The sequence below is a fragment of the Crassostrea angulata genome, chromosome 3 (assembly GCF_025612915.1).
Source record: "Crassostrea angulata isolate pt1a10 chromosome 3, ASM2561291v2, whole genome shotgun sequence".
Classification (NCBI taxonomy): domain Eukaryota; kingdom Metazoa; phylum Mollusca; class Bivalvia; order Ostreida; family Ostreidae; genus Magallana; species Magallana angulata.
In genome coordinates, this window is record NC_069113.1 from 31,372,491 (window position 1) to 31,384,654 (window position 12,164).

At 32.1% G+C, this 12,164-nt stretch overlaps 1 protein-coding gene across 2 annotated transcripts; it reads right to left on the reverse strand.

Annotated features, from left to right (window-relative positions):
* Positions 1–3,476: 3,476 nt before the first annotated feature.
* LOC128177969 (neuroglobin-like) lies at positions 3,477–10,968 on the reverse strand. Of its 2 annotated transcripts, XM_052844906.1 has the most exons (4): positions 10,924–10,968; positions 6,095–6,395; positions 5,446–5,674; positions 3,477–3,683 (listed from the first exon to the last, which is right to left on the reverse strand). In XM_052844906.1, the coding sequence occupies exons 1-4, from the start codon at positions 10,964–10,966 to the stop codon at positions 3,534–3,536; spliced, it is 723 nt and encodes a 240-aa protein (XP_052700866.1). In that variant the 5' UTR covers positions 10,967–10,968; the 3' UTR covers positions 3,477–3,533. The 2 variants fall into 2 exon arrangements, with proteins under 2 accessions (XP_052700866.1, XP_052700867.1); XM_052844907.1 differs by lacking the exon at positions 10,924–10,968 and having other exon boundaries at positions 6,095–6,500.
* Positions 10,969–12,164: the final 1,196 nt, after the last annotated feature.

The following is a 12,164-nucleotide window of genomic DNA, read 5'->3' on the forward strand; positions in this document are numbered from 1 at the left end:
AACGCAAGCCTTGGCAATCATGACGTCATCAGTCTAACGATTTCCAATGAACGTTAACATGCTAAAAATACAATTCTAATTTTGGAGCACGGAATCTCCCTTTTGAAAAAAAAAAAAAGAAAAATATTAGGCCTTAATATTTTTGAAAAATGTTCTTATTCTGATTACACATATACAGGATTCGAATAATCAATCGGAGAAAATAAATCTATTTAATTATAACCATATAATCTTTAACGTTAGAATAAAGAGTTTGGCTTACTTAAAGATATAATACATTATTTTATAAGATATGAATTCAATATTTATTGAAAAGAGAGAGAGAGAGAGAGAGAGAGAGAGAGAGAGAGAGAGTTATATGTATGTACGTATTGTGTAATTGTAAAACAGCAACACCTTATTGTTTAGGGATATGGATATCAATCGTTATCAAGATGTTTGGCAAATATAGAACCATTTTAACAAGACCTTGGACTTTCAGTAGTAACGATCTATTTCTTGCGTCAAAACAAGTTAAAATGACGCTGGTTTAAATGAAATAGACAGGCCTTCGTCACATTGCCGTTTGACTTAACTACCCAAAGTCCAAGCTCTTGTTAGAATCGTTCTACTATGAAACGGGAATAGAAAATACCAACAGAACAGTAAATGCACCTTAATATTAGCGACAATACATGTACATGTACTTTATACACATGTGTCAGTATTGGGCAGAAGAAATTCACTTTCTTGACATAATACTCAATTCAACTTTACACGAGCAGGAATATATGGTTTAGGAATGGAGGCCTAACTTTTTTTCAAGATATTTGACGAGCTATAAAAATACTAGTCTTGGGAATGACTCGGGGGACTTAACAAGAAAAAGAAAACTACCAAACTACAGTCATATACTTCGTGTATCTACACATAAGCAACGAGAAAGTATGAGGTTTAAAGGTGTGGATCTCAACCTTTCTTTTTACACGTACAATGTAGTCACCAACAGGTTATCAGTCCTGGGACTGATACGGATCCGTATCACACACCTTGCGGAACTCCTCTGCATTTTTTGTTTCGGAATGTGTGCATGTTTTTATGCAAAGGTAAAACAAAACATTTTAATTGTTACAGTCGACATTTTTAAGAGCAGTTGAAAACTTCAAATATATTGCATGTCAAAAGTTGCAATATTCCATCTTTTCCATTTGTATTCTATAATTTTCCATTTGTATTGTATATTTTCTTATTTGTATTCTATAATTTTCCATTTGTTCTGTATTATTTCTTATTTGTATTCTATAATTTTACATTTGCATTGTATAAAATTCATTTGTATTGTATAATTTTTCGTTTGTATTGTATAATTTTCTTTTTGTATTCTATAATTTCATTTGTATTGTATAATTTTGTATTTGTATTTTGTGATTTTCCATTTGTATTCTGTAAATTTCATTTGTATTGAATAATTTTTCATTTGTATTCTATAATTCTCCATCTGTGTTCTATAATATTCCATTTGCATTGAATAAATTGAAATTCATCCCCAATTGAACTTAAACTTCATACTGGTATGGTTTTTTTTAACTAAAGTTAACACAATGGTTGACTAGACATGCTTTGATATATCACTGTTGTTAAAAAGGTAACCACTCTGACTAAAATACCCACACAGAGTATTACTAGTATCTAAGCTGCTTTAACACATATTTTATGCCCATATTCTTTACGGAAACCATATCCAAGATTGAACCTTATACCTCTAACGAATTTGATTCAAGTATATTATATCAACTATATTTTTACCATTACCAAAGTAATCAAAAATTAATCATGATTACAGGTCCTTTTTAAAGAGTAATCGATTAAATTACGATTACTTGTAATCATAAAAATGGATGATTACTCATGATTACTCAGCAACCTGTATATAATCGATTACAGCTGATAAGGATTACTTATAATTACCATTACCCAATCTTGAATAGGCACGTGATCTGTCATTCAAACATTTTTTTACTAAAAGAGGTTTCGTTTCCAGTGTGGCAGAAACTGGTTAAGTGGTTCTAGAGAAGTTGAATATGTGAATTTGTTGCAGACTGCTATATGCCGGACGACGAATAATCAGAAAATCTTACTTCAGCTCAAATATAAACTAAACCGGCAAAATGGTATGTAAATGGATATATTTCTAAATCACATAGCGAATCGTTAATTCCAGAGTCAGCCCAACGAACCATATTGAACATATTTTCAGTAAAATATTAGTTATAGTTCCCCAAAACTGGCAAAATATTTCATAAATGAGAAATACAGAAAATTATGAAATAAACAAGCAAAAGTCTAAATTTTAATAGTTACAGTACAGTATCGACTGTCATATATATTGGTAGTTATAAGTATAAAATTGGTAAAATTAGATTCTAATTTATGTACTTTTTGTGAAAATGTTTGGGAAACAATATATCACTTATTATGGGATTGTCCAAACGTGCAACAATAACTTGGAACTCAAAGGCAATTATTAGAATATACTTTGATTCTATGTTTGGTGATAATGAAAGTACAATGTAGATAGTTTGAAGTCAAAAGTGTTCAATATACTGATCAATATGATAAAAAATACATATAAAGAGGCAGATATTAGAAAATCACTTGATAGTAAATTGTATAAAGTATTACAATTCTTCTCAAACGAATTATGTTCTCCTTCGTTTCACTCATCCGAACATAAAGTATTTCTATTCTAAGTATTTTATAAATAACAACAACACAGGTATTAGAGTGAGTGAGCTGTCAACCAGTTTATTCGCCGTAATATACAATCAGCACGCGACTTTAATAGCGATGAACTGGAATTAGGCCCAATAATTCTATATTTCCAAATATATCTACAAAATACAATGTAAATTTTATATATAAATACACATCAAGTATACTTCATCATACGCACATGTCCCTATAAACAAATCAAAAAAATCGTGTTCGAAAGGGTTGATTGCTCTTCGATGACCTGTCTATACCTGATCGGTTCTATATATACTACAGCCAAACAACTACTTGTATAACTGCGCTAAAAGAAGTAGTCCGTGAAAAATACAACTTACAGAAATTTATACAAGTGAGATGGATAGGCTCAATACTGACTGTGCAAAATCTATCCCTTTGATAAATCACACTAGATCTCTCTCTCTCTCTCTCTCTCTCTCTCTCTCTCTCTCTCTCTCTCTCTCTCTCTCTCTCTCTCTCTCTCTCTCTCTCTCTAAAAGTGCTTTCTGAAATGTAATTTATATTTCTTTAAGTAAAATTTCATGATGTATTCAGTGTTGATGCAATTGTTTCGTAGCAATGTTTACAATATTCTGTATCCTGATGTATGCAGAGACAATTGTTTCACCAATATATATATATAGAGAGAGAGAGAGAGAGAGAGAGAGAGAGAGAGAGATGAACGTGATACACTAATTGCCATCTTAGCTAAAACGCTAGTGGTAAACAATGCTGGAAATACACGTATCAATGGCACTGGTTGTATTGCAGATATCCTAATCATGCTAGTCTATTGCCTTAGGAGTATCGTTAAATCCCTGTGATAGTTCGCGTATAATGAATTTCACTGTTTTCCGATATATGTTATCCATGTTGGCCGAATAGCGATCCCCAAGCGTTTCCTTGACGGCGATCAAAAATGGCTCCTCTATCCTCTAAAAAATAAAAATGTGCAATAAGATAACAAAGTTAATCATATCCAAATATACAATACATGCTTATATTGTCGGGTATATAGAAAATAACTTTATTCAAGTATTACATTGTACTATCACCAATATTGCGTGAGCATTTACTTTTTTTGTTATCTTAATTGACCTCGTCCACAAAATTTAATGTTCATCAAGTGAGAAGCATGATAAATGTACTGCCAAGAACCATTGATCACGAATTCGAATTTATGCATCCTCAAAAGTTCATGGTTTACATTCAGAAAAATTCCTAGATTCAATGACCTTTAAGAGACAGAAATTAGAGTGTGAAAAGTCCCATTTAAATAGTCCACTATCTGTGTGCATTCTAGCGCAACAAAGGGAGAAAAGTGATTTAAATTCAGACAATGAATCGATTTGACACCTAACAGAAATTTACACGTACAGCCATTCGAACTTCAAAATGACTAGGGGAATTCTTCAAGAAGAAATGCGGAAATCTATCTCCATACGATCCTGTGATTATGAGAATATTCTTTGGGGAATTATCAATTAATTATTTAATAATCATTAAGTGTCTCTCGATACTCTAAATACTGCGTTGTTTCTATCATCAATGATCATCTTTTGACACGTTTTTTTCCATCAGATGTAGAAAACCCTCCTTAATACAAATAAGAGTTTTCATCTTATAGGGAACCGTGTGTCATATCGTATGAATTGATGGCTAATCATACTTATAAGGCTGCAAGAACATTTCCATCGATTTCCTTTTCTTGGCGATTGTTGAAAGGTTTTTTTGACCGATCATAATACTTTTTTGTTTATGATACTGTTCATGTACATATAGATAGATCTGCAGGATTCTCTGAACACAATAAGGGTATGATAAATGTTACATTTCTCGTTTGTTCTTAAGTGCTCAGGTTTGTATTATAGCGATACCTTAACAAGCTTCCATTTTGTTATTTTAACAAAGAATAACTTTTCTGTCGTTTTACTAGTATTCCATATATTTTATATAAAGAATTTTAGAAACCAATAATTGTTCTACTCAGCCATTTTTGGTGAGAATAAACATATTCATTAATCGATCAAATTAAATATGACTGTTGCCACAAAAATGAATACTGTCAAAAAGCTTACTTGAAAGAAAATTTTGAAAAAGCAATATAATTGAAAATCTAATTTTTGTCGAGGAAAAAACATATTTCATTTGTAAATTATAATCTTAAGTTATTAAATATAATCTTAGAGTGAACTACAATGTTAACGCAGATATTTATATTTTTCAGTGTGTTTTGTCTGTGATAAATAACTCGATTCTGATTGGCCCAACACATTTAATCAATGAATATTTTAATACACTGTATTAAATCGTGCAATCGCTACAAATTTTAAGCTATACTGAATCATCATTCTTTGAATATTATGGGGGTGATCAAATACAGTCGGGCGTGATCAAATCTATCATAAAGGCCTCGGGCTGTATTGAGCTTAATTTGATTTTATTATTATCCCGATCGTATTTGATCACATGATAATACCCAAGGAGTGATTCCTTAAATATAACAAACCTACAGCATGAATATAATGACAAAAGCAAACTAACAGCTTATGTATATGTATTGGCAAGCTATCTGCGAATGATGCAAAACAAACATAAATAGAAAACATTTAGTTAATAGAAAATTCTTAAATGATTTTCGTGGAAACATTAATTTTGTCATTTGACATTTTCCAAATTTATCAAATTGAGACTCACGCTAAAAATCATGAAATTAAACTCGGGCAAGCGTCTATGAGATTTCCCCACCCCTCGCAGCATCTCCATGACGTAATCTGTGTCCCCCATTGAACAGATGGCTTCGTCGAGTGTATGCATTACCAGCATCACGTGGTTCTGGAAGATCTTGTTCTGGAGGAGGTCGGAAGATTCCTTGTAGTCTCCAAACTTGAAGAACTTCCGGAGATCGTCATACTCTTGGAACATTCTGTTGAAACCAGATATTTGTATTGTTGATTTATTTTTAATCGGATTTAACATGACATTGTATTTATTTCATTTTTAATGGTATTACTGCGATTCCCAAAGATTGATACAATATGAGCAAAATTTAGATTGTATACTCATGTACTGGTATATTAAATCATGTATGTACTCATATTGTGTTTTAAACATTAGAATAAAAAATGTTACAAATAAAAAAAGAAGAAGAAAAATATGAAAGAACAAACAATGATACCGATACAAATGAAATAATTTTAATCACAGGCACCTGACCATTTAGTTATATTTTTCTTAATTAAACGAGATACATGTATTAAACAATATAATAGCACACTGTATTTTAAGGTAGAGGATACCAGTTTATTTTTTTGAAATGAGAAGAGTGCATGTGTGTTCAATTTACCTGAGAAACATTGTGACGCCTGTAGTATGCAAGTCTCTGGCGATGCCTTTCCAAGATTTGATGATTTGATATTTGTCACGTGTGGTCAGGGAACATCGAGTATCCATCACAGAAACACTCCGAATCCACTTCCGCTGGGGAGACCGGTTGAGACATGGCTTAGCGGTGCTCGAAATCTTTTTCCGGATCTCCAGCGGAAGTTTCTTCTCTACCGGGCTGGAAGGTTGCCGTATCAGATACACATCCGGGTCGAAAGGTGAAGGACATTTGTCAGTTTTAATGGACAGTGTGCATCCCATTTCTGCAACCATACAGATTTTGGCTATGAATGAAAGTTTTAAGGCAACAGTCTTGATTATAGTCAATTTGACCAAAGTTGATGATGATGAAAGTCGGTATTATATTTGTTTCCAAATGAAGAAATATCTTTTTTTGTCTGTGTATTCATTAATATGAATTACAAAGACATGATTAATTAATAAACACACGTTCTGAGAAGTATAATTATCTAGCGATATCTCATTAATTTACGAATAAGAAATCATTTTAATGATGAACATGGAACTCAAATGAGAATGACTTAAGGTCATAAAGTATTTTCATAATCTTTATGATCAAATTTTTCGTTAATTTATAAGAGATCACGCAATAGAACTATGTTTAACATTGCATGCCTCCCTCTACTCAAGCATTTGGAAAGTGCAAGATTCCTTACTTGTCAAAACTGCCGAATTTGCACAATAATGTCCACGTGATATCTTAAGCTTAATATAACAGATTACGTTAAAATGGAGATTTCATTAGAAATCATGTTTTTATTATCTTTCTATTGAAAAATTATATGAACGACTATAGAAGCGAAAGAAAGGGTTGATTTAGACACACAGATTAAAGTTAGGTCAATGAGTTGATGATATTTGGAATGTAGAGAGAATGTACAAATAAACATTAAATTTTACGTAATATTGTTGTCCGTACAGAATTGACATTTGTTTTCGGTAGATTATACAGTCTCGGGGAGTCTTGTAGAAACAACAAAGAATATACGACAAACAAGCTTTAAAAAAGCGTTTAATAGTTAATTATAGTAACTTCTGTATATGGAAAATCGGCTCCTCCCTCTATTGGACTATAGAAGATATCTATATTGTGTGATTCTATATTTGCTTTATCCAGGGAGCTAAAATAAATAATACATATTTTTTCGCAAGGCTTATGACGCGAATATAAACCGACACCATTTCAAAGAGAAATTAACATAAAATCACACAATAATCTCATATAATTTGACATATATTTTATTGTTTTTGGAGAGCTTGAACTTCACGGACTTGCACGGGCTAACCTCCGAGTTCCGTGTAGCCATAGTAACCATGGTAACCTTCACATGTATGGAAAATTGTATGTTCCTTTCTGTAACGTACTGATCGACATTAAAAATACTAGTAATTCACATACTGAAATTACTCACTTTTTATGGATAATAAAACATATGTAAATAAACAGTAATCAATATCGTGTTTTACCGGTATTTTATAGTGCTCTTTTTGAGCTATGATGGCTAACGCGGGTTATGCATTCTTTTGTCTGCAATGGCAATGCAAGCTACCTTCATATCTATACGAAACACCATTTTAGAAAGCAATTTCTTGTTTACACCCAACCCAGATATTTTTTCATCTGTACATGTACATCAACAACATGTTTTTGTGGGGGGTTTTTGTTTGTTTTTTGGGTTGTTTTTTTTTTTTTTTTTTGTAAAACGCCCGTCGGCATGAATCAGAACATTTTCCGATTTGCAACAATAAAAAATTAATTAATAACCCACTTTCAATAAAGAATATTAATTGAAAAAAAAATAGACAACTGACATATATATATATATATATATATATATATATATATATATATATATATATATATATATATATACTACAATAAGATGTCCAGATGGCGGTGTGTGCGTCAAGTTAAAATTCCTGACGGTTTTTTTTTAGTATTAAAAAAACTGATTAGCCATCATCTCTATCAACCAAGAAACGATGGCACAATGTACTGTATTTAGTTTGGTTATAGCAATAAACAAAAAAAAAAACATTTTAAAAATCTATGCGTAGTTCAGCAATTTAAGTAATGGTTATTCCATTAAGCATTCTTTCCCTTTGATCATGGTTTTCTCTGATGAATTCTTTTCCAATTTTTTTATCTTTACAATGATTACCTTTGGTCATCAAATTGTTCCATTGGTTTTTGCTTCCACTAAAAACAATTTAAATATGAAGCTCGGTTCAATATACCAGGGGGTTACTTGGTCCACGCAAGCTCTGAGAGAGGACCCACGTCATGACTATGATTCTATTACATGCTATGAAATTGAGAATTTTACTTCTGTAGTAGCTTAATATGAAAATGCACACGTTTGATATTTTGTGAAATATACATTGTGATTTTATTCATATTTTTAACCGTCCATTCGCCGATTGGAATTTATAGAATGTTTATAAATTTGTATTTTGTTGATTTGTACAACTTTAAAAGAATTATCATTTTAAGAATTTAATTGAATTGGATGGATAAACAGAAAAAAAAGAGTTTAATTGAAAATGTCACAGCCAGGCAGAGTGGTATATAAACAGTACGTGTCATTGAGATAATATTAGGTTATATTTACACCTTTCAATGTTTTTGTCTGTGATAACACTTCAAATCGATTTTCATGATTAATATTCTTATATCTAATCTTTCAACTAAATATAATTATTACCAATTTTTGAATATTATAATGTTATAATTTCGGTTGGGGTGTGACCAGATCTATCATAAAGCCATCCAGGCTTTATTAGAGTCCCGCTCTGCAGGCGCCCTGTTGTGGTCTTTCTGTCCGTCCGTCTGTTCATTCGAGATCGCTTGTCCGGAGCATATCTTTTCTTCCCTTTGCCCAATATATGTGGCTCATACATCACCCACAGGGTGCCTTTGATCAAAGGGTATGCAGTAACTTCAAATGATGTTTGTAGGTCAAGTGTCAAGGCCATATCAGATTACACAAAAATCCTTTATCAGAGAGCATACTTTCCACACAGCCCCAATTGGCTCAGTCTGCACATAAACAGGGCTTTGGGGTTAATTAATGGTGTGAAGTGTCTTTGAAACAAGTAAATGTAAAGGTCATAGCAGACCATTTGCTTAATCTTGCTGAGGTTGAACAAAAATGCCTGTATGCAGGGGGTAAAGAGATTAAATTAAAAGTTCTATGCCAGCTGGAAAATTTTGAATTATAAGTCAAGGTCAAATCAAAACTCTCTGAAAAGCTTTTTATCCTACATGCATTGGCCATTATTTAAGCGATGGTTGTCCAGCTGGATTTGATAACGCCCCGACTAAAACTATCACCTGATAGTACTCAAAAAAATGATTCCGTATTCCTTAAAAATGTACTTTACGCAAATTTCTGTTAAAAATTTTCGATATATAAATTGATGTGATTGTGCCATCGGGGAGTATGCGTATATGATACCTTGCATAATAAATTTTAGCTAAGAATAAGAACAGATGAAAATAATAATGGTTATGAAATGGTGCCATTATACAAAATTTATACAAATATAAAATGATTTTTTGCAGGTATGAAGATAGATAGATTGCTTGATAGCAGAAAATTACACACCTTGCGTTAGCGTAACGCAAAATTATATACTTTTTGTCTGCAATTATTGCTACCTTCATTGTCTGTAGCAAACAACAAAGAAACATTCATACTGATTTTATAAAATCAGAGAGAGAGAGAGAGAGAGAGAGAGAGAGAGAGAGAGAGAGAGAGAGAGAGAGAGAGAGAGAGAGAATAACTAATCCCTTTATTTATGTGAATTTGGCAAACGCTATACGTCAGCCCGTGCAGTCCGTAAAGTTCGTGCTCTCAAAATGGCTAAAATTTTCATCGATAAAAAATCCATCTTAAACCTAAGACATCAATGTATGATATTATATAACATTTTGTAGTAAGTGTTGCTTTATTTCGAATTAAAGTTATTATCTAGTTAGCTAAACAATTAATGCTTTTGGAAGCAGTTTAAAAAACTTAAAAGAATCCATACACAGGTACATGTATATATGTATTCATAGGCGGATAAATCATTTTAAACTGCTTTGAACTAGATCGTGCAGATTTCAGTCTCGTCATGTCTTTTTCAACCGATTTTTGTACGAAATAGGAAGTAAATTTATTAGTGAATGTTAATGAAGGAACCCGAAACTGCCAGGATGTCCAGATGTAAAGTTTAAAACAGCACATATACTTGGTCCATAAAATAGTAGCTGTTTCCGGCGATTGTCTTCTGTTACATAAACTTTTTCCTGCACTGCATGGTTTTATTTCCGTTCGAAGTCAGGTTACTTAAAATTGATCTATACAGCTAAGGGTATCTGTATTGTTGCCACCAAAAAAAAAGGGGGGGGGTCGTACATGTAATAATAATGAAAGTTCATCAAAGGAGACATTAAGTATTAAAAAGGCAATACATTTGGAACTGTGTAAGCATGTATCATGTACAGTTATTTGGTGATCCATAAAAAAAACTACTGGTACACAGTTGATATCAGCATTAAATGGAACAAATTTACATCATGACAATATACGATGTAAATGCTCACGATGTCATGTATAATGTGCATATGGTAAAATCCCCGTTCATTCAAACGCATTTAGAAATAAATCAGCACAGTTACGAAATAAAAAGCCAAACCTTCAAATAACAGGATTAAGAATGGTTACTTGGTTCGAAAATTCATTTTTTTTTATGTAATGAAATAAATTTGAATAAAGGTCTTACTTTTTTTTGCCGCTTTTCCGCCCTCGTCAGCTTGTATTTTCATGCCTTTTATGCAACGGTATATTTCTGCTGTTTCCATGGACACCCACAACTGCTAGCATCTAGCAAGATGATTGAGTGAAAATTGTCCTTGTATGTAATTTCTACTAATGAGAAACACTGGCGTATTAATTTCTCGAAATGTTGATAGATAAACATATTTATATAATACATTTATTTAGCACCTGTATCCCCATTTCTGCTGCAATGTTTACTATACATGTATCCATCATACTATCGCATCATAATAATTTTACCACATGAGGAATACCTGTTTTGCTACTTTTTAATTCAATATTAGAACCATTTTAAGAAGACCTTGGACTTTCAGTAGGACGTAGCTATCTATTTCCTGCGTCAAGACAAGTTAAAAATGACGCTTTTTCAAGCGAAATATGCACCGATCGCGAAGTCTTAGCTCAAAAGCCAGACAAATCTAGAGAGCCATGGCTGAGTGGCTGACAATGAAATAGACATGCCTACGTCGCATTGCTGTTTACACAACTACCCAAAGTCCAAGCTCTTGTTAAAATGGTTCTAAAACATGTCAAGTAGGAACTATGATTTGACATATAATATCCCCACATATTCTATATGTATATGGATAATTGGGAGAGAAGAGATAAGCCTCAAACAAATTTCGTTGCCTTTAGTGGCTCCAGGCAGCTAACCTATCTCCAAATTTAGATTACTTAATTCCTTCTTAGAAGTAAAGATAAATGAAAATCAAGAAAGAATGATTTTAACAAATGTAACTAAAAATGTATGTTTATAAATATGTACATGTACCTTAAAGGGACTTGGACACGATTTGACTTAAAATTTTTATTTTTCCATTTTCAATGTTCATACTGATAAATATAGAAGTTTATAATGCTACAATGTATGTCAAAATTTGAAACTCAAATATCAAGTTAAGCAAGATACAGATTTTATAATTCTTTGTTTTGAAAACAAAGCTCGGATATTGTCGTTTTTTACATATTCGTTGTATTGGTGTAAATTTCAATCAAATGTAAGTTTCTTTTGTTGGTAATAGTATTTATGATGATATTGAATTAGTTTAAATTGGTTTTTACATGTCATTTTATCTAAGAAATGGTAATTCTCTAAATTACATTTTTTGTAAACAACTATAAGACTCGAGCTTTGTTTACATAACTATCGATTCTTACCTCTGTATCTCGCTTGTAACTTGACTC

Bases quoted from the DNA above. Each gene is read 5' to 3' on its own strand.
- LOC128177969 (XM_052844906.1), bottom strand. From the start codon at position 10,966: ATGAAAATACAAGCTGACGAGGGCGGAAAAGCGGCAAAAAAAA. The intron at 5,675-6,094 runs GTAAATTGAACA...TGGTTTCAACAG, and splicing joins GGCGTCACAATGTTTCTCAG to AATGTTCCAAGAGTATGACG. The intron at 3,684-5,445 runs GTGAGTCTCAAT...TTTATTTTTTAG, and splicing joins TTAATTTCATGATTTTTAGC to AGGATAGAGGAGCCATTTTT.